This window comes from Mangifera indica, unplaced genomic scaffold (assembly GCF_011075055.1).
Source record: "Mangifera indica cultivar Alphonso unplaced genomic scaffold, CATAS_Mindica_2.1 Un_0002, whole genome shotgun sequence".
NCBI classification, from domain to species: Eukaryota; Viridiplantae; Streptophyta; class Magnoliopsida; order Sapindales; family Anacardiaceae; genus Mangifera; species Mangifera indica.
Genome location: NW_025401094.1, coordinates 11,745 through 34,737, shown reverse-complemented (window position 1 = coordinate 34,737; position 22,993 = coordinate 11,745). Strand labels below are relative to the sequence as shown.

The window sequence follows — 22,993 nt, the reverse complement described above, 5'->3', positions numbered from 1 at the left end:
GTTCAGATTTTTCTTCTATTTCATCTTTACCGATATCTGGTCTGAAAGAGCAGTGAGCTTATGTCTCTGGATTAGAAAACACTTATTATCAGAAAATGTAGCTGGCAGTTTTGTTGAAATTAATAAGCATAGAATTTTAAGCATGTTGTCTCATCTATATTTGTGTATATTTTTGGCAGGTTGGCCCTGATATGATTAGCACTAGAAAAGACAAGACTGAAACTCCAATTTTAAAAATTTGGGAGTTTTACTTGATGGTTATTTGATTTGGATGGAGTCTGTTTAGAGTGTTTATTTGACTGCACTAGAAATGGTACCTACGAAAGTAAACTTGTACACACACACACACATATGTACCAGAATTCAATGATATAATAACGAAAAACCTAACCTATAGAAGTTCTGTTTTTGTCAGTTTTTGTTCTAGGCTTGGGTTCTGCTTGGTTTGTTAGCTTGTGTGTGTAGTGGTAGTGAGACCCTGTATTATTTAAGGCAGCAACAATCTGATATTCTGTTGGGATGCCTTTTTTACTAAAATATTGTATTTGTGTGTGTAACTTATGAATTATTCAGCTAGTTGATCTAATTGTCTTATGAAATGTTTTGATTGTCATTCTACTTAAATCTTCTTAATAATTAACACATAAAGTAAAATTTGAATGTTTAGTAAAGTTTGGCAAGGGACATATTTTTAGCTACAAAATGTAATGGGGTGATCAGCCCTGCCTCACATAAACAATACAGAAGCCTTATTTCCAAGTGATCAACCTATTTGAGCTTTTATGTATTGATTTTTTAAATTATACGTATGTTCCTAACTAATTTATGAATTTATTGAATTGTAAATTATACATAAACAATTTTTCTAATTCAATAAATTTATTAAGTTTGATCGAATTTTAATTTAATTAATGTTTATATAAATATCAGACCACATTATAAAATTGAATTTAATTGTAAACTAATTTATAATTTAATCAACCGAATAGGCTAATTCAATCAAATTTTAAAAACATTGACAAAAACTCAAAAACATGGTTCCTAGTAAATTGGGTGAAGTTCAATTTTTCTTAATTATTATTATTATATTGCAATTGTTAATAAAAATACCAAAAAAAAAATCTGGCAGGCCTCTCGTTTGTTGTGTCCATTTTGTATAACGGGTGACAGATAAAAACCAACTCAAATTTGGTTGTTGGATGCCCGTGATGGCCACCGCCTATTATTAATGCAAATAAGATGTATGCTAATCTCTGGTAGAGTAATGTAATACAAGAGAATGTGTATCTAATCTCTAAATAGTGGTTGGGGTCTTCTATCTCTGCTAAATCCTTTATATTTGTAAGATTTTAAATGTATATACAATTTAGATACAAACAGTTTATCGAGATTTATTCTTATTATAAGTCTTTTATATAGTAATATAATTATATTAATGAGATCGTCTCGATATGACAGAGGTGATTATTTTCTTATATAGCTATCAAGTGTAATCTCAAAGGACTTTTATAATTAAATGAATTTGGTACTTTTGACTAGCACTTTTTATTGCTTTTCTTTATAATAGAGGAGGCACTGGGTGAAGCTGTGTTAGATTGAAAATGATGACGTTTAATGTGTCACAAGTTGTGTTGTGCTATGCTAAAACTCACAAGTGGATCATGTTGGGTCACCAAACATAAACACCCAAAAACCGTGTCCAAATTTTGTAGGTCTTACTACTTTTCAAAAGTAATTATGGGTAGATTCAAATTAAACCAAACTCAAATATGAGTTAATTTAAGTTTGACACAAATGTACAATTGATAGCTTGAGATTGAAAGTGTTCGAGTTAATAAAAAATGTCTTTAGAGATTAAAAGAGAGATAAATAATATTATTAACTAAATAAATAGTTTTGATAATAAATAAATAGTTTTATTAATATAATAGTTAATATTATCAAATGGAGATTTGAATTAAACTAAATGTATAATTGAATTAAGTTAGCTCAGCCTGTATCTAACAATAAAAGCTATACAAAACCTGAAAATGAGATGAAACTTTTTGGTTTATAATATTTTTGTGAAGTACCATTTCATAATAGTTCGTGTAACTAACAATGAATGAAATTGACTTATAAAGACTGACAAATATAAGTTTGCTTAAGTTTAATTTAAATTCATAATAATTAATTCGAGATTGAACTTGTTTGAACTAATTAAAAATATTATTAGAGATTATCGATATAATAAATAATATCATCAATTAATGAATAATATCGTTGACAATATAAAAAATATTTCAAATAGAGTTCTAAACTAAACCCTAATTAAATTATCGAATTAAAATTTAACTCACAAAACAAACAAAATAATGTGTCAAATTAAATTAATTTGAATTAAATCCAATCACAAAAGTAATATAGTGACTTGAGATGGGACCTTTTTGGTTTAAAATATTTTTGTGTTATGTCATTTCATGTTGCCCGTTTTATTAACGATCAATGGAATTGGCTTAAAAAACGATTGAAAAAAGAATGAGACTGACGTGAAAATTTTGGTACAAATATAATATTTGAAACAATTGGAGTACATGTAAGTCTCTCTCCTGCTCTTAGTCTCTGAACAATATATTGTGAAAATCTATTTCCATGACAGCTCACTTTTTAGCTGGAAAGCACACGCAGAAACTGGAATCAGGCATTCAGATTAAAATTTTTTTCTAATCAATTTTCTCATAAATTAGGAGTTGAATGAAAAATATCTGGACACCAAAAACAAAGAATTGTAATTTAAAAAATGAATGTTCTGAAAATAATTTAACAAATAGTTTGTGGAATTGTAATTTACTGTTTATCAGGCATGAAACTAAGAAAAAGGAAGGAAAATACGGACATTTAAAATAGTTGTTGAAATGTAAACTTGGGTTTGTATGCTTTTAATTTTAAAAATACAGTTAGGTGGAAGATACACGTGAGTTTTCGAGGTATGAAATAAGATAAAACAGAAAAAAGAGATTACAGTTGAGATCCATCATGTGAAGATGAAGATGGATGAGAACCAAATTTGAACTCTTTCATGTGACTACTTCCTGAAAGATGTGTTTATTTTTATCAGGTTAATTATCTACCTACTCTTCATTTTCCACCGCAAATTAATAAGGTCAGTGGTAATTTTCAGTATCAAACCAACTGAATTTGGTTAAGCTTTCATTTCTCTTTATCATCATCACATTTCTTCTCTTTCAATCATTAAGAAATACTTTCACTCACAAACCTCTCTGAAACCACATCCCTTGATTCAGTATTCTGAATTCTTCAAAAAAAAATCGGCTATTTCTCATCTACTAAAAAAAAAAATCTTTTCTGTTGTTTATTGTTAATTTCGGTGTGTTTTAATCATTTTCACTTTCTTCTCTTCTGTTTTTGAAACTTTAAAAAAACAAAAAATGTGTGATGTTGCCGGGAGTATCGGAAGTGTGGTGAGCCCTGTCCTTGAAGTTGGCAAGTGGTTGGTTGTTCCCATTTCGCATCAATTTAAGTACTTGTTCAACTATAATACCAATTTCAAAAATCTCGAAAAGGAAGTTAAGAAGCTGAAGAACACCAAAGAAGAAGTGCATGATCAAGTTGATGCCGCTGAAAGAAATTTGGGGAAGATCAAACAAAATGTTAAGGATTGGCAGAATGATGTGGAGAAGGCGATTACTAAAGTAGAGCAGTTGATTCAAGAAAAAGCTGACAACCAGCGTTATTCTAAGGGATTGTGTTGCAACTTCATCATTCACTACAAACACAGCAAGAAAGCATTCAAATTAAAGCGGGATAATGTTGATCCACTCCTCCAGCAAGGAAAGGAATTGGGTCCAGTTTCCTCTCGTACTAATCCACTATTGGAGATTTGGCTAAGGTCTAGTGAAGATTATTTGGCTTTTGAATCAAGAAACTCTACTATGAAGAATGTATGGGATGCTCTAATTGATGAGAATGTCTTCATGACCGGTGTATATGGAATGGGTGGTATTGGGAAGACCACTCTTGTGCAGGAACTTGGTAGAAAAGCTAAGATGGACCAACTCTTCGAGGATATTGTTTTTGTTGAGGTAAAGAAACATTCAATACAATATTGTTCATCTTTTAAAGTTTGCTTTATTTTCTTGTTCTGATTGGGCTTTTTTTTTTTTTTTGTGTCTTGTAGGTATCAGAATCTCCTGATATAAAAAAAATTCAAACAGCAATTGCAGACAACTTAGGTCTAAAATTCGAAAACGAAAGTGAAAGGGCCAAGGCGCTATATTCAAGAATGGAGGGCAAGAATATTCTTTTAATTCTAGATAATATTTGGGAACCTCTAGAATTTGATAAGACTATAGCTCAATAACTCAACTTAAGATCAATTTATTTGTTTATTCAATGACATTGTTTATTTTTTCAATGATGTTGTTAACCATTTTGAATTAGACAATGTTAAGTGTTAACCATGTCAGTGGCTCTCCGATGACATTGTTCATCAAATCAAATGAGCTCGAACCAAACATTATGCCTTTGCTTCAAGTTTGAGTAAACCTTAGGTTTGGTCAGATCAAATCCACCCCTACTCTAGACATCAATTTTTTATCTTCGATTTTATTGTGTTAATCAATCTCCTAAAATTTATTACTTCTATATTTTCATTAATAGAGTTTTATTTTGTGTAAAAAGTGTTGTTTGTGCTAACTAGGTGTGGAAAGTATTTTAAGGTCTAACCTTGGGTGAAAAATGTAATTTACTCAATGCAGTATTTTGATTTGCATTTAAAACTTTAATCAAAATTTATATAATGTGAAGACTTTAAACTATTATGAAGCTTTAATATGAGAACGTTTACAATTTAATAGATTTTGCACATGAATAAACATAAATTTTTCCGCTAAATTTGTGTACGAAAAAAAAATCTTAAGAACCTATTTTTATATTGTTTGTTAAATAAAACTATTTTGCATTTAAGATATTGATTCATATCTTTTTCAAACACTTTGAGAGAGACATTATTTGCCACTTATTATGTTGGCAGCGTCCTATTATAGATTTTTAAAAATAAAAATCTAAGAGGAATCATATTTGATATTATAAAGTGAATCCATTTAGATAAAAGAAAAAATTGATGGATTTATTTGGGAAATGACTAAAATTCAATATTTTGTATTTTTCTTGTTTCTAAATCCAAAGTATGTATGTAAATAGAAAATGTAATTTGTTTAATTCTATATCTCTTTGCAGGAAATGTTATTCAAACACGTGAATTGTATTCTCTACCAAATGATGTATGTAAGGAGTGCGGCGGATTACCTATTGTCATTAGTATAATAGCTAAAGCATTAAAAAACAAGAGTCGTCTGTCTGATTGGAAGTATGCATTACAAGAATTGAGAGCACCTTCACCAGCAAAGTTTACAGGATTCTTAGAAAAGGATTACACGAAGATTGCCTTAAGTTACAAGTATTTAAGAGATGATGAGCTTAAGAAAACGTTTTTAATTTCTAGTCTAATGAAAAATAATACTTCCATTTTAGACTTGTTCAAACATGTTGTGTGTCTAGATATTCTTGGCGGAGTTAATTTGACAATGGAAGACGCACGAGATAGATTAGATAAATTGGTTGATGACCTTAAAGATGCATGTTTGTTACTTAATGGGGTCGAAAGTGAACAATTTGCTATGCATGATCTTGTTCGTGCTATTGCCACAACAATTGCATATGTGGATCACCATGTGTTTACAATGAGAAATGATGTTGAACGCGATTGGAAGGATAGAGACAAACTCAAGAAATGCACAAAAATCTCCTTACCTGGCAACAATACTATCATTAGTCAACTTTTGCCAAGTGATTTGGATTGTCCAGATCTTGAATATTTTTCTGTGTCCAATATGTCTAACCCTTCTTTTGAAATCCTGAAGGACTCCTTCACAATGTTGTCGAAGCTCAAAGTACTGAATTTAGTTGAACTACAACAATTGTCATTACCATCATCAATTATTGTTCTGACAAATCTTCAAACATTGTGTTTAGATAATAGCGAAATTAAAGATTTTGCTATTATCGGAAAGCTAGAGACACTAAAAGTTCTTAGCTTGCAAGAGTTAGATATTGAAGTGTTTCCTCTAGAATTGGGTCAGTTGACTCAACTAAGGTTGTTAGATTTAAGTGATTGTCGGCAATTGAAAGTTATTACTCCAAATGTGATATCACAATTATCCAAATTGGAAGAATTTTATATAAAGGGATGTCCTATTAAATGGAAGCATGAAGTACTCAAGGAATTGAAGCTCTTGTCCAACCTCACCAGTTTAGAATTGGATATTGAAGATAACAATGTGTTGCCTAAAGATTTCATTTCCAAAGAGCTTAGAAGGTACAAAATAACAATAGGATATGAGTATTACGAAGATCCAAGAAGTAAATACCTAAGGATTCTGGAAATTGCCTGTAATTCACCCATCTCTCAAGAAGAATTATATGGAATCAATAATGTTGAAGTCTTACGCATAGTCAAATCTTTAGATGACGAGGAGGATCTTGATAAAAAGCAAATGCTGCCATTATTTAATGAGAAGGTATCAATTTCATGTTTATTTCTTTATTTAAAAAAAGTAAAAATAAGAACTTATTTAGACATGTGCATGCATACACACGCACACATATATAGATTCCAACATTATTTGAGTTTTGAATTCAAAATTAAATTGAATGTTAAGAATTTATTGTAAAGATACAGTCAAATAATTAATAGAGGGATATCTTTTTTAGGCCAATTGGTCCATCTTTTGTGGGCTAATATTGTCTCTAAGGATTGGCTTGTACTAGTTTTATCTCTCAAATTGGATGTTCGTAGGGGTCTGAATTTTGGTCCAACACACATATTTGATAAGTAAACTCAGCATGTGGGCCAATTAAGCCCAAATTGATAAGTAAAGTCCCCATGCCTTTGTTTTAATCTAATTTTGATTATGAATAATTTCTTACTCAATAGTTACTAATGTCATATTTAAACTACTAACTTATATTCCTATTTGGATAATTTGAATTAAGAATGTCTTAATGTTAGCATGATTTCCGTTATTATATTTATATTACAATTTTGAATTTTTTCTTATTTATTTAAAGTTACCAAATTTGACTGCAGGTTATTTTCACCAATTTGATGGTCTTGAAATTGGTCAATATTAGTTTTGGAAGGATTTGGAAGAGTCAACTTTCAACTTTTTCTTTTCAAAATTTGACACAGATGATGTTGGTGAAATGTGATAAAATAAAACATGTATTTCCATTTTCCATAGCTAAAAGCCTTGAGCAACTCCAATACCTTATGATAAAAGATTGTAAGGTTTTAGATAAGAATGTTGAAAAAGAAAGAACAGAAGTTGTTAATTTTATCTTTCCACGAATAACTAAATTGGAGCTTACAGATTTACCAAAACTTACCATTTTCTACCAAGGAACAGATGCTTTGGAATTGCCAATATTGAAAACACTGAAGATAGTAAGGTGTCCAAACTTCACTTTAAGATGTCAAAGTTTCCAAGATAATAATGAGGACGGTGAAATTCAAGATTCAGAGTCAAAATCCATCTTCTTTGGGCAAAAGGTATCAATCTCATGTTTTTTTTTTTTTATTAATAGAGTATAAAAAAGAATATGTATATATATATATATATAGAGAGAGAGAGAGAGAGAGAGAGAGAGAGTAAACCTAAATTTAGAAAAATAATTAAAATTAAAAGAATGGTGGATTGAATTTGGACAATTTTTTATGGGAATCTTGTAAATTAAACATATTAAAGTACAGGGTTTAAATAAGCCAATGTTATTTGATTTTTAAATTAGAAAAAAAAAATGGCTTATTTAGACCAGGTAAGCTCAACATGTTGTAAATTATTATAAAGATAAATTAAAATCATTAAAAGGGGGCCTTTTTTAGACCAGGTAAGCTCAACATGTTGGCCTATTAAGCTCAACATAATAAGCAAAGCCTTCGTGCTTTATATTTTTATTTTCTTTTATTCTAATTCACGTTTGTTAAAGTATGGTTGTGGTGTTGTCTTTTTTCTTCTTTTCTTTTTAAGTGATTTAAACTTTCAATTAAGTATGTCTCTTTTGTCTCTATGATATATAACATTTGTCAAATTGATTTCATCATTTCCTGCTTCATTCCATTAGTTGATATTATTAGAGGAAATGAAACTAAACACATTGTTAATATTAATGGCACTTCATCTATAAATCTGTAAGATCTGGTTATTATTTTATTTTTAAAATTTTCTCATATGACTTGGTAGATATTGAAACATTAACTAACATTGACTGCAAGTTATTTTTACTGATTTGATGGTCTTGGAGTTGGTCAATATTAGTTTTGGGAAGATTTGGGAGAGTCAACTTTCGACTTTTTCTTATCAAAATTTGACACAATTGATTTTGGAGGGATGTGATAAAATAAAATATGCGTTTCCACTTTTTATAGCCAAAAGCCTCCAGCAACTCCAATGCCTTAAGATAGTGGATTGTGAGATTTTAGAGAAGATTGTCGAAGAAGAAGAGGGAGCAAAAATGGTTAAATCTATCTTCCCACAATTAACTGAATTGAAGCTTATACATTTACCAAAACTTACTACTTTCTATCTAGAAGTAGATGCTTTGGAATTGCTAATGTTAAAAACATTGGAGGTATCAAATTGTCCAAACTTCACTTCAACATATCAAGGCTTCCAAGATAATAATAAGGACGGTGAAGTTCAAGTTTCTGAATCAAAATCCGTTTGCTTTGAGCATAAGGTATCTATCTCATATTTATTTTTTTACTGAAAATAGTAAAAGTAAAATCTTATTTATTTTGTGGGCTGATATAATCTCTTAGGCTTGGCTTGTACTGAACATAGTAAAAGTAAAATCTTATTTATTTTTACCGAAAATAGTAAAAGTAAGCTCAACATGTAGGCCTATTAATCCCAAATTGAAAAGTAAATCCCCTGTGTTTTTTGTTTTAATCTAATTTTGATTGTGAATAATTCCTTATTCAGTAGTTGCTAATTTCATATTTGAACTAACTTATATTTCTATTTGGGTAATTTGAATTAAGAATGTCTTAATGTTAGCATGATTTCCACTATTTTATTTATATTACAATTTTGAATTTTTTCTTATTTATTTAAAGTTACCTAATTTGTTACTCATCTAATCATACTCAAATTTGCCTTTATTTCTTGTTATAATGTTGTACGTCATGAAACATGCAGATATTGTCATATTCAAGCTAATATTTTCGTCTAATAATTACTAATTAAGGTTGGGCAGTGCAGCATAATACAAATACATATGTTTTACTTTTCCTTTATACTTCCCACATTTATAAAGTATGTTTAATTGCTAGTTTTCATAAATAGTTATTGACTTAAAATAAAAGGTAATATCGAATAAGCCATTAATTAATTCGATTACCTTATTTTATGAATTTAATCATGTGCTCAAATGTTTTCAATTTCTTATTTATTCAGTAATTAGTTTCCAAACTTTCTAATTGCTTCCCTAATTTGTATTTGGATAAAATTAAAGTTTGGTTTTAAGATTATCATTAACTAACTGGATTTTCTTTTGATGGATTTGTAGATCAATTCTGATTTGAAGGTATTTAAATTTGAGGATGATGTGAGAAGTATTACTTGGGAGAGTCAATCTAAAACTCTTAAGACTTGCAATGGAAAATTTCCAGTGAAACTCCTTCAGAAATTTTACAATTTGAAAGTGCTTAAAGTATCTCACAGCCTATCCAGAGAAATTAAAAGCCCATTTGATCTTCCGTATCTTGAAGTTGTAGATATAGATCGTTGTTATAGATTGATAAGTCTACCGACATTCTCAACTTATTTTCCAAATCTCAAAGTTCTGCGGTTAAGTTATTGCCACGGGTTGATAAAGAGGATAATAACACTTTCAATGGCTAAAAGTTTGGTGCATTTGAGAGAAATGAGTATGTACTGGTGTAAGTTGCTAACTAATGTAGTAGAAGAAGATGAGGCTGATGCAAAAATAACTGACATTGGTTTTCACAATTTGAAGAAGTTGTCATTTAAAAATTTAGACTGTCTTACATGCTTTTGTTCTGGGAATTACTCTTTTAATTTTCCATCTTTGGAAGAGTTAATTATAGAAGGATGCCCCCACATGAAGACTTTTTGTCCGGGAATCTTAAGCATTCCAAGGTTACACAATGTCAATTATGAGAATGAGCTAGTAGAGATTGGGGAAAATGACTTGAATACAAGTATACAACAAGCACACAAAAAAAGGGTATGTATTCAATTAATTAGTTTAAACATATTTCTATAATTTTTTAAGAATATCATATTTTCAGCTTTAATTATAATAAATTGTGTTTTAAAAACTGTTGAACTTGATACCACATAAAAAGGAATTAGCTTGTGTATATGCTAAACATTTTTGTTGAACTAGTGATCGCAACACTCTAACAATAAACTACTGTATATTTTTCTAAGAAATTTTCCAAAAGCACTATTTTATATTTTTAGTAACCATTAATACATAATTTTTTTTCTCCCTTTCCTTTTTAAAAATTTATATAATTATTATATATTTTCAAAGACAATATTATTGTTAATTTGATTGACATGTTTTTTTTCAGGTTAACTCCGATTTGAGTAAATTATCATTAAGTGGAAGAGATATCATGTCAATTTGGCAAGGAGAGTTCAAAGAGAACTTTGACAAAGCAAAAACGGTTGAATTGATTAAGGATGAATATGCACACATTCCAATTCATATCATTGTAAAGTTTATCAATCTTGAAAACTTCATTTTGAAAGTGAGTTCATACGAAGAGATATTCTCATGTGGAGAAAATGAGGAACATGTTGGAGCACTTGCAAAATTGAAAACGCTAAAATTGCAAGGACTTTTTAATTTAAAGTGCATTTGTAAAGAAGACTTTTGGTTCAAAACAATTCTTCAAAATCTTCATTCTTTAGAGGTAAAATATTGTCACAATTTGATGACTCTACTACCACCTTCATCATCTTTAGAAAATTTGTGCTCTTTGGAGGTAAGTCATTGTGATAGAATGCAAAACTTAATGACATCATCAATAGCCAAAAGTCTGGTGCGTCTAGAAGGGTTGACAATATATAAATGTGATATGATGATAGAAGTATTAGCAAATGATGGAGATATAGAGAAAGATGAAATTGTTTTTAAGAAATTGAAGGGGTTGTCATTGTTTGATTTAGAAAGTCTCACACGCTTTGGTTTAGGGAAATACACCTTAAAATTTCCATTTTTAAAATCATTATTTGTGAGTAAATGCTCCAAGATGAAGACTTTCTTTGATGGAGACTTAATCCTGCCAAGGTTACGGAGGGTGAATGAGAAAGATTGTTCAAGTGATCTTAATTGGGTCACACAACGATTACAAAATGGTATGTATTCATTTATTTAATAATATAGCTTTTTTGCACACATTTTTTGTTTTCCTTCATTGAACTAGTTCTAGTCAATCCTCAATATTGTCTTTAATTAACATCCTCTTAGTACATATAGAGAAGCTAAAATATTACAATTTATGTATAAATTAAAATAAATTGAGTAATTGTGTTCTTCAAATATTGAGGTGGTTAATTGTTGGGGAAATTCAACATCTTCTTGTTTAATTGAAGTATAAATTAGACATTGAAAGTAGCATTACTTCTCTACGGTTTTTGTTCTACAATTAAATTTATGTATTGTTATGATTACAGATTGTTCAAAGTTATGGGAAAGATTTCCATGATAGCAAAGTGCAAAATCAAATGGTAAGTGTGTGGTTTTAGATGAGTTGACATTTCTCCTTAAACATATTTCAAATTAATATTAATATATATAAGTTGCCTTTATAATTTCAATTGATTAATAAATTATAAGGTTATATATGATATTAATTAGAAATCAAAGGGACTAAATTGAAATGATATAATCACATAAAGGACTTTATTGATATTATCAAATCTTATAAATGATATAGGTGTCTCGACTTCATGGATTGAGGTCATTTTCGTCATCTCAAATATATAGAATTAAAACTAATTGAACGTTTATGTTAATGTTTTTAATTTCGCAGATGAGATTGTCAAGTTATTCCTCAATCTGTTTGACATGTTGGCGAAATTGGTGCTAAATGACTTTCAATACATTGGGAGCCGATCTAAAGTTGAAATTGATATCGTTTTTGTTAGATTCTAGTTGCTAGGTGGACTCAATGTGATTTCAGGAATTTTCATTGAGGATTTATGTAATGTTGTTGTAGTTTTGAAACATGATTTACTTGAAATATTGTTTGAAAATGTGATTTCATGTTTTGTTGCTAGATGATTGCAGGTTTATGAGAAATGTAGTATTTAATTTAGGGAAGGTCTATCAAAGATTATAAAGTGCAAATACATTGAATTGAATGGCTCATGAATATATTTATCTGGTTAGCATTGTATTGTACTTCAACTTGAGCAGGTATAATTTGATACGGATTAAGCTGTATATATTTTTAGTAATTTGCTTTTGAAATTGATGATCATAATCAGAAAATGTAGCTGGTGGTTTAAATGATTGGATCATCTGAATCTGTCTTTCTCTTGTTGTCTGGGTCCTTTTTGAAGCCTTTTGTTTTTCGGTTGTTCTTCATTTGAAGCCTCACATCCTTCCTCAAGTATAGAAGCCACCCATCTGATATAGAGCTATTTAAATGGGAATTCTCCTTCCTCAAGTATAAAAGCCACCCATCTGATTGCATCAATTTCAGCACTCCAGCCCTTCTCCGGACAAATTTTTGGGCTGACATTTTAGTTTCAAAGTAATGTGTTGTTCTTTGTGGTTACAGGTAGTTCTAAGCCCTCCGGTGGAACTTTCAGAATGAAGCCTCTGCATAGATTGTGAGGCATTGCCTCATGTTCCTTCTGTTTAAGTAAGGGTCGTTTTTCCATCTCCAGTTTCTGCTAGTATCTATCTTCAATTCATTGTGACATTGTTGTTCTGCATAGATTTAGTGTTTTTATCGAAAATTGGCGTAATCATTCTAATTTATTCTCCAAAAAATCTTCAATCTTTAGTGGAAAATATTGTCTCAATTTGATACTTTGCTACCATCTTCTTCATCTTTAGAAAATCTAATGACTTCAATGGTAGATTGTTCTAATGGACTGCAGGTGTGACTAGAAAGCTTGTCAATAAGAGAATGTGAAATGATGAGGGAGATACAGAGAAAGGTGAAATTGCTTTCTTTAGACAAGGCTTAAGCATGCAAAGTTTAATAGAGGTGAACTGGAAATATTGCTGGAAGTCATACAACCATTACAAAATGGTTTGTATTCATTTACTTAATAACAATGTACTTTTTGTTGTAGACTTCTTCATTGGCTTTATTGAATTAAAACAACAAATCAAGTTGTTCTTTGTGATCACAGAACTTTCAGTGCTGTGTGAAAGATTTGCAGAATAAAAAGGGTGAGTGAGATAGTAAACTGAAATGTCCATCAACATGCAGCAAAATCATCTGGTGAGTGAGTGATGTTAGATGAGTTGACATTTCTATAAGTTGCCTTGAAAAATTCAGTTGATTAGATAGATTTCAGGGTATATGTTTTAAGAAATTATAAGGATAAATATGATATTAATTAAAAAATTAATGGGACTCTAGGAATATTATCTCATAAAATAGCAAAACTTAGTATGGACTGTAATGGTAGATCTTGATTGAGGCTATCAGGAGATGGAGATGAAGTGAGGCTTTATTTTAGACGATCAAAGGAAGAGGAAGCTAATTAAGGATGTGCTCTCCTGGTAATTTGCCAGAAATCGGCTGGAAATGGAAGAGAAGGCTCTGCTTTCAGAGGCAAAATTTTTCTAATTATGAGCCTTTACAATAAGACAAACTCAAAAACAAAATTTAAGAGCAAAAACAATACATGAGAGTAACATTCTTTGTAAAATATCTAGTTCTTCATGCCTATGATAATCTTTTGGCTTAAATATCTCCTTCTTTATTGCTTTTATTCTGATTTAGCATGAATTAATTCATATTCTCACTTTTATTGTAATCACAGAATTGAACACAATTACCGAAATTTCTGGTAACGTATATGCCAATACTCAAATAACCGTAATCCTACTAAAAGACACAAAATCCTGAAAGCTACCATTGCGACTGGATTCGAATAGAACCGAATTGGGTTTTAATGAATTAAATTCAAATTAAAACTCTAATTCAGCTCAAGTTATGAGGTTTACTGTCAATTTCAAGTTATTGTATATTTGTCTAGCATTATGTTCACCAATTCAAACTCAAATTAGACGGCCAAGAATTGAACTAAATTCGAACAAAGATATTCAAACTCATTTTTGTTTGAACTTCAACTCTGTTCAAATTCACCCTATCTGCCATACAGTCAAATTCATCAGTTATTCTTTTATTGTCAAAGCAAGTAAATTGGGTTTTCTTGATATCAGTGACAAAACTTGCAAGAAATATTTCCAGAAGATCATTTATGGCCCCCAATAGTGGGACTACTAAGCAAAATTTAAGTCTGTACATGATGTTCACTCACATTTACTTTTGACTCATCCCTTAAAACTCAAAAAACATATTCACAATTAGGCAAAAAGAAGAAGACCTTCTTTATAAACTAACTAGCAGCTGTATGAATCAAGTAAATCCAAACTAGTGTTAGTGAAAGGGAGAGATCAAATATCTCCAACTCTTCAAGTCCTTAAACTTCGGCACCAACAACTCCTTAGCTAATTGGGATAGATGACGACAAAGACCAGTAGCCAATATCTAAACATCACTTCCTTTAACAAAACTCATGTTTTACCATAGAAATATTTTAAACTTTTATTAGTTTGGCCCACGCTTCCTTGGTTTCCTCCCTGTCGGACTCAGGCTGAGTTGTTGTGCCACATCTGTGCTATCCTTCTGTTCTGAAACCTTTTTAGTGTTGGGGGTTGTCTTCTTGAAGGATCTGTTGACATGAGAAGTATCTTTAGCAGCAGGGCTTTCACTGATTGTTCCCTCTGCATTCTTATGTTTTGTGCGCATAGGATGACCTGCTGCACATGAATTTAAACTTAGCCATGAACTGCTTGTAGTTTCCTTCTCCATGGTAATCAATCCCAGCTTTAAGAAAGGAGGAGAACCGTTTCCAGGAACCATATCATTGCCCTTACCAAGAGGACTCCTTGGTTCATGCCGCTGATCAGTAGCATCTCCATCTCTAGCATTTTCTTCAAAATTATCTCGAACTTCCTATGAATAAGAAACAAATCAAAAATAAAAAAGCAGAAACTAGTACACAACAACTCAGAATGCAGATAAACAGTAACTTCTCCATGGACCAAGAGTATAGGCATTTATTGACCAGTCAATAAACCAAGGAAAATAATGAAAACCAAAGTACCAGATCAACCACAATTGTACTACATAAAAATCAGAGACCTCTCTCTGGCACTTTTGGTGTGCAAGAGGACCAAAAATTCAAGCATTAGAGAGTTACAGAAAAGTGCTGATAGATTCATCCAAAAATCTGGTTTAAAACATCTAAATAATCCCAGCATTTCCCCAAACAGACAACCTTCTCTGCAAAATGTATAAATGGGGACACTAATGAAGCCATGACAAATAAAGTGGAAATACGTTAGTCTCAGCACAAAAAATGCACACTTCTTATAACTTAAAAGCAACAGAATTAAGATATAAAAGAATATTAGAGCCACCTTATCTTGCATTTCAGGAATTTGTTCATAGCCTGAACCCTCATCTCCTTCAGAATCAGTCATCTCCTCACACTCAAACTCGACATGTTCTTCAATTTCTTCATCAGAGTCACTTAATTCTTCCTGTTCCATCACAATCCCAGGATTGGAATAATCACCAATATCGTCAATGTTTCTAGTGCTTGGCACATCAGACAAATGACCACTTAAAACATCCCCGCTGTAATTTTCACCACAATGGTAATGTATACTGTTAGTATGTTGAGTTTCGGTGCTTTGTCCAGAATCTATGGCATTCTTCTCTGACTGCACAATATTCTGTGCAGTCATATCCTTGTTTCCTAAAGCTCTCTTCTTTGTGGATGATGAACTTAGATGGATCTCCAAGTCCAGTTCATTAGCTTTCTCATTAGATCTGCTTACAGTTGAGGGTGCAGTCACTGAATCAACATTTGCCTTCTCATTTCTTTTCAAAAGTGGGTGAAAATCAATGGCAGATGACGCTGTATAGGAGGACTCTTTGGTCTTCAAAGATTCATTAAAGCAACCAACATGACTGACTTGGCGAGGATTGTGAAAAAGACTCAGATTAAGTTGAGGCTGATTAGCTGAAAAGAAACTAAAAGAACTGGATGTATCAGTCCCAGTGTTAAGAGGATAATATGGCAGACGTCCATCTGCAGGGGCCTGGAACAATAAAGGATGCATCTGAAGATCTGATTCAGCACCTCTTTCGTCCTCAGCAACATGAGATACTTCTAGTTGCAGATTTCTGACATTATCCTTCAGTGAATTACTTTTATCTCTTCCAGTTTTTATTAAATTTGGAGATCCCAACCTTGCAAGAGGAGATACTAGAGGGGCTGTACTTTTTTGTCCAGAACAGCTGACACCACTGCCAGTGACAGAAACACTAGCAGATGATCCACATTGGACACTTTTGAAAGCTGACTGTGAAATTATACGAACAGATGGTGGGAGATTAACAGGAGGCAAGTCTGGCGCTAATTTCACCAAGTGTGCCTTCTTGTGTCTACGAGCCCTATATGGTGGCAAACGGACTTGAGACTTTAAGGTTATCAGTGAATGGTTTGGCTGTTGCCCAGACCCATTAGGAAGAAGTTTATCTCTAATATTTAAACAAGAACCCTCAGAAGACCTGTTATTGGGACCAGCAGGTCTCCAGTCTGCCAAAAATGCCTCATGAACATAACGTTCATCTCCATATTCTATGTAATCGTCTCCACTATTATTACCTCCACCAGCATTTTCGCCCTGAGGTCAACAAAGAAGATAATTACATCAATAATCTTTGAGACTGAGGACAGATTTTCAATGACCAATCAATTAGAGAAGTTAAATAATATGACAAATAACCCAATTCCTTGGCTCAAGTCAAACACCTTTAAGGTTTGTTGAGACAATTTGTCACTGCAGTAAGCTTAAAATTGATACCAAAAATTTTCAAACACTCGCTGAGTTATTCATACAACGATATAATTAACTCATAAAAAGCCCCACATTAGGTAGCTTTTTCTTATTATCGTTATTACAGAATTTTCAAAATATTTAACTCATAAAATTACTGCCACTCATTCTACACATTGTTGCTATCATACTTGTGTGCATAAAATCATTAAAACAGGATGAAACAAGATCAAACCAAGCTGGAAGAGGTCAGCTACTCTATAGCCCAATCAAGAAATTTGATGAAAATTAGAGTGCGCAAATGTTTTTTCTATATACAAACCACAAACATAAATAATTGTCTGGCATATCAAAACTCATAAGTACCTGGCATAAACTAAAGTATCACAAGAAGACGTGAAGGATTGAAAGGCAATTTAAAAGTTCCTTTACTTCAAAAGGTAGACAAACCTCTTTATCATCAAGATGCCAATTGGCCAAATCAGCAGTTCTGCGCTTTTTCTTTAATTCATACAACCGCCTTTTCTCCTTTTTAGCAGCATCTTGTTTATAACACTTCTGAGTTCCAAGAGCAATACGCCATTGCCGGCGTAACAAGGCTGGATCCCTATGCGGGACAAGAAATTTCCACACAGACACCCAATCAAGTTTAAAAACCTTCAGTCCCTGTTAAATTAAGTTGCATTAAGTTTCACATGACTAAAAATATGATGACAATCAAAAGACTCCAAAAAATGAAAAAGCAGATTAAAAAGGCCCAATAAAATCACCTCATGAATACATTCTATCTCTTTTGCAGTCAATGGAGAGGTTTTAAGCCTTCGAACATCCTGCATTGAACACTCAAAGTTTAATAACATGTTCACCAATCAAAATAATGCCCAATGGCATATATGATGCACAAATCCTGGTACAGTTAATGCCAAACCTTTTCAACCAAAAAAAAATCTAACTAACCAGTCAATACTTGCAATATCACACAGCATAATGATACCATTAGGGCAATTACCAAAATCATAATACCAATACTGCCTTTTACCCATTCAACATGCTAGATGATTATTCAACTAATTAAGCAGGCAGATCCAATCAGGCTGATTAGATTTAACTGATTTAGATGATTAATATTTTATCACTGGTATCTTTGGGAACAGATTTGTTTAAGTTCAATAGATTACAGCATTATAATAGATTAAGGTTGATTTTTTTCTTCTAAGCAAGTTATTATATACCTTAATGGGATTTTCTGGTGCTTTAGATGAGCAACGATTTTTCTGCCTGACAAAAATCTGCAAAACAGAAGGACATGTCAAATAAAATAAATTTAGCTCCTATTCATAACAGTGATTGTCAAAATTACTTCAAACCCCAGAACTCTACCTTCGGAATACCATTTGATGAATAATAAACTGATAAAAAATGCAAGTCTTGATCGGCAAGACATTTCTAAAAGCTAAGAAGATCAGAGTCCAACTACATCAATCAAACCCAACACAAAATCTAAATTACTAAAATAAAACTTCAATCAGGACATTTTAGTTATCACTAAGAAATCAGACCTTAAACACACATGAAAGGATAAATGGTATTTATTAATTATTACCAAGGTAAAAGAAAACTAACTCTTGTGACTCTAATGCCATACTCACTGTTCTGGGTAAACTAGGGCATACTATTTCACTCATTGTGGGTGACAAAGTAAAATCTGTTTATGCTGAGACACCAAACAGTATTTCAAAAGGATTAAAATAAAGAATCCCACATTATATCAATAATGAGTTGTGAACAGCATGAAGAATTAGCAACATTCAGTATGCTATAAATGTAAATGTCCTCTACTCATAAGACAATAAAGCAACAACAATAGAAAAATGAGAGTTTCTCTAAATCATCCACACAAAGGCTATGGTTTTTCAATGAAAACTTTCAAAAACAGTACACTGCAAGCAAATATAACCCTCAAGTGGAGTAACTGCCATCTTTAATGGATGAAATAAACAATAGTGTGAACTTGAATGCTCCAAGAAAATCAGTCTTCATGAAATTTCAACCAGGAAGGATCTTATAAAATAGTTACTAAATATATACTTCTCATAAGCCAACAGCCATACAATTGTTTACATATCCAGTCATTGGGGAACCAAATACTAGTTTTCTGTGCATCGAGCAGTGTGAGCTGACTAGCGAATCTTTGCCACAGCATATTATTCCTTTATTCCTTAGCAGAAATTGCATGAAGTATGGACAAGCACATGAAATGACGATTACAGTTTTTCTGTAATAAAAATTAACAGATAATGTTGTACTTGTTATGCAAAACAGAGGTATAGCTACCTGATGTTTAGTTTTGCAAGGAAGAAAGCGTTGCTGAATTGCCTTCCAGTCTGAATTATATTCCATCATCCCTAGTGCCAATAGTCTGTAGTAAATTCCAATGTAGAAAGGGAAAATTAGAAGAAACTGGTTAGTAAAGAAGTAAGTCAGTCACCAAAGAAAAGGCAAGGAAGCATGAAACTCACTCATCCTCTGCATCAGTAAAAAGCACCCGATTTGCAACAGCCATAGGAGGTGGCTTGTGTGGAAATAAGGATGGATTAAAAAGGGGGAAAAATCTCTGTGCTAACTCGGAAATATCCTTAGGGACTAAAGCAACAGATTGCTTTTTTGTACTTTCAACAAGTGCAGCTGCCAGTGACTTCTTCTGTGGTTGCGGTTTTTCACAGGGAGAAGATGTTGTCTTAGCAGAAGAGAGAGTTCTTTCTTTTGAAGCTTCAGCATTAGCTTGGACAAATGAAGTAAAAGGAAAAGGGAATAAAGGCTCTTTTTCAAAGTGAATATCAGAACTAAATTCCACACAACGTTTTCTGTACTCTTGGACGGCTGAAAGAAAAATAATTAATCAATAAGAACAACTTCAAAAGTGAGCCAAACAAAAAAGCAGATCATTGCAAAATCATGAAAAATAAATTTGATTAATTCTACATGACATACCAGTATAAACTTCATCCATATACTTTCTAGTTAATTTAAGCGGAGCTACATCCAGAACAGATAGAACTTGACCACTTACTGAAGGCACCCAAAAATAGCCCTTTAAAGTTTGAGAAGATGAGTCAAAGGTGCTTTGTTCTGGGCAAAACTGGAGGACTGTATCTGGCACAGATGAACAAGTGTAAGGAGGACGGAAGTGAATATCAGGATATGGCTCACTTCTGTATGCTATTACTTCATCACGTTTGTTAAGAATCTCAAAAACCAATCCTTGAACTTGGGAGGCAATATGCTGCCAAGAAGGATCAAGAATACAAAGTGAAAATACTTGAATAAGAAGTTGCACATGCTCATGCAGTAAACAATGCAACTGGCCTATCTGATGTGGAGTGAAGCCATTGATTATAGTATCTTCAGCTGTGGAAGATACACTAGTTGAAGCAGTCTGAGGTATCAAAATTTTCCCATTAACAGTAGGGAAAGGGACGATTGGCGGTCCATTAGGCAAGATTGGTAAGAGGGGACGCAATGGCCTCTTTGTCTGTTCTAGAAGCTTCTTTTTATATCGTGCAGAGGCTTTTTGGTGTCTATTCTGCCTAGTCTCTGGCCGTCTTCCAGCCCTCACTTTTTGGGTCTTCTCTGTTATGCCTTCATCATAGTCACTCTCAAGCATCTCTTCAAGTTCTATCTCAAAATCTGCATCATTATCCTCATCTTCATCATCAGCATTTTCATTCCCCTGAGTTGACAAGCCATCAACATCTTCACCCTTCAACACAGCAGCAAGGAACTTCCGATACTCTTCTTCATCGTCAACATTTTGAAGGTCTTCATCATCATCTGTTTCCTGAAGAAATGCCTCAAGCTCATCAAGTGTGAAGCTTGCAAGTGAATATCTGGCCCTAGTGCGCCTACAGATGGCATCCTCATCATCTAAATCCATCACGGGCTTCAACGTGTTAGTAGTATTACCCAAATCTCCTACCATGCCTTCATTAACCTCAATCTCACTGCTTGTTGAGCCATTCTCCTTTTCTCGAACACTTTCTGCTTCTGATTGAGAGATTAAAACAAATTTTCTCTTCTTCGTTTTTTTCAGAACATCCTTTCTGCACTCAGTTTTTTCACATGCTCCTTTAGGAGAAACTTTACTTTGCATTGCAATTTCCTCCTCAGCATGGTCAGAATCTCCAACAATTTCAGAGCTCAAGCTCGAAGAAGCTTCAGGTGAAGGAGTTCCTTTCAGAAAGGGATTAAAATCTACATCTTCTTCCTCATCCTCTTCGTCATCCTCATCCACAGGATTCATTGGATTTTTACTGTCATCTGGTGGTGTATCATGTTCACTAACACACCCAACTTCAGTCAATTGTTCATTCGCAGTCGAAGGCATTTTGAACAATTTAATTACCAACGACTAATACTTAATAACGTCAAAGATGTCTATAATTTCTGACAGATCCAAGCATCTATGAGAAGACAATCAAAGCATCGCTTGCTGCCCTGAATCAAGTAAAGAAAGCAGAAATGAGCAACAATTTGTAAAAATAACACCAATTAACAATTAAGGCTTCACGTTCATACGCACATATTCGTCCAAAATTGCACATAAATCTCACCAAAAGCAAAAATGGCAAGTAAACTTCCAATCAGCTAACAAATATTATATATCATATATAACCCAGAAATCCACCATACTTGCATAGCAAACTTGAGTTCAAAACTAGAACCCGACTGAAACCGCTAGAAGTACTAAAACGAACCTAATTGAAATTTCCAATAATAAAGAAAAGAAAGTCACCAAGCCCCATTATAATAAATATTTTCAAATGGATCGTCTTCATTATACTCAGTAGCGATATCAAAAACTAAACTTAATAAAAACCCCTAAAAAATATAAACTAAAACTCATGGCGTTTCAACAAAAACACTGAATCTTAAAATCGAGTAATCTCAATCAACAACTTGTGGGCTTTCAATCAAACTATCTTTCCAAGTTGATTCTTATTGAATCGATTACAAACTTTCAGCTATCACTACGACGAAACGACGTCAATTCGGCATAGTTTAATTCACCAAAAAATTAAAATGAATCATTTCAACACGCAAATTATGGAATTTTATTTCACAAAACGAGAGAAAGAGAAAGAGAGGAACCTGGATGATGAAGAAATGTTTGAACATGATTTGATATCCGAAACCATGCAAACAATTTAAGAGGAATCAACCTAGAAAACAAAATTAATTAAATAAAAAAAAAGCTTCTTCTTCTTCTCGTTCTTCAGTTCTACTCAAGAAAATCGGGGTTTTCCCTCGCATTAAGAGAAAATGAAAGTAACCAAAAGAAAAAAAAAAAAATCTTTTCACATGGACTTCAAGCCTTCCAATTTGGGCCTGTCCAAATCTTCACTTAGGTCTAAAGCATAGCAATGGGCTGGGTCTAGGATCTTAGCAGTTTTTTTTTGGAAATCCACCCAGCCCAACTAGGCCCTGTTAAGCAGACCGGTCAAAGTCAAGTTAAAAAACTAATTTCACGATATGATTGAATCGACCTCCAATCAAACCGAACAAATAGCATCAGATTGCAGTTCAACAATCAACTCAATCTAACCAAACCATTGTCAACAAATTTTGCACTACAAGGCAATCACTTTGGTAAAAGTATTAGTTTATATATTATTTTAGTAATATATTTTTTATTATATCACTCGTTGTTGTTTATTTTAACAATATATATTTTATTATCTATTTTTGATTTATTAATTATCAAAGATTTAGATAATCTATGATTACGAAACTAGTATGA

General features: G+C 32.4%; 3 protein-coding genes across 4 annotated transcripts; 2 read left to right on the top strand and 1 right to left on the bottom strand.

Moving 5' to 3' along the window:
- Positions 1-3,428: 3,428 nt before the first annotated feature.
- LOC123205170 (probable disease resistance protein At1g61310) lies at positions 3,429-9,278 on the top strand. Its single transcript, XM_044622079.1, has 5 exons — positions 3,429-4,082; positions 4,178-4,289; positions 5,239-6,578; positions 7,148-7,609; positions 9,258-9,278. The coding sequence occupies exons 1-5, from the start codon at positions 3,429-3,431 to the stop codon at positions 9,276-9,278; spliced, it is 2,589 nt and encodes an 862-aa protein (XP_044478014.1).
- A 466-nt stretch (positions 9,279-9,744) lies between these two features.
- Positions 9,745-13,885, top strand: LOC123205141. 2 transcript variants are annotated; one of them, XM_044622007.1, is made up of 7 exons: positions 9,745-10,308; positions 10,661-11,450; positions 11,769-11,822; positions 12,128-12,964; positions 13,206-13,360; positions 13,464-13,555; positions 13,746-13,885. In XM_044622007.1, exons 1-3 carry the CDS (start codon positions 9,955-9,957, stop codon positions 11,798-11,800), a joined length of 1,176 nt encoding a protein of 391 aa, XP_044477942.1. In that variant the 5' UTR covers positions 9,745-9,954; the 3' UTR covers positions 11,801-11,822; positions 12,128-12,964; positions 13,206-13,360; positions 13,464-13,555; positions 13,746-13,885. The 2 variants fall into 2 exon arrangements, with proteins under 2 accessions (XP_044477942.1, XP_044477943.1); XM_044622008.1 differs by having other exon boundaries at positions 13,464-13,759.
- Positions 13,886-14,514: 629 nt separating this feature from the next.
- On the bottom strand, positions 14,515-22,473 carry LOC123205171. The gene is made up of 9 exons (XM_044622080.1): positions 22,345-22,473; positions 20,188-21,690; positions 19,716-20,076; positions 19,531-19,615; positions 18,429-18,485; positions 17,967-18,026; positions 17,647-17,862; positions 15,769-17,043; positions 14,515-15,301 (listed from the first exon to the last, which is right to left on the bottom strand). Exons 2-9 carry the CDS (start codon positions 21,578-21,580, stop codon positions 14,894-14,896), a joined length of 3,855 nt encoding a protein of 1,284 aa, XP_044478015.1. The 5' UTR covers positions 21,581-21,690; positions 22,345-22,473; the 3' UTR covers positions 14,515-14,893.
- Positions 22,474-22,993: the final 520 nt, after the last annotated feature.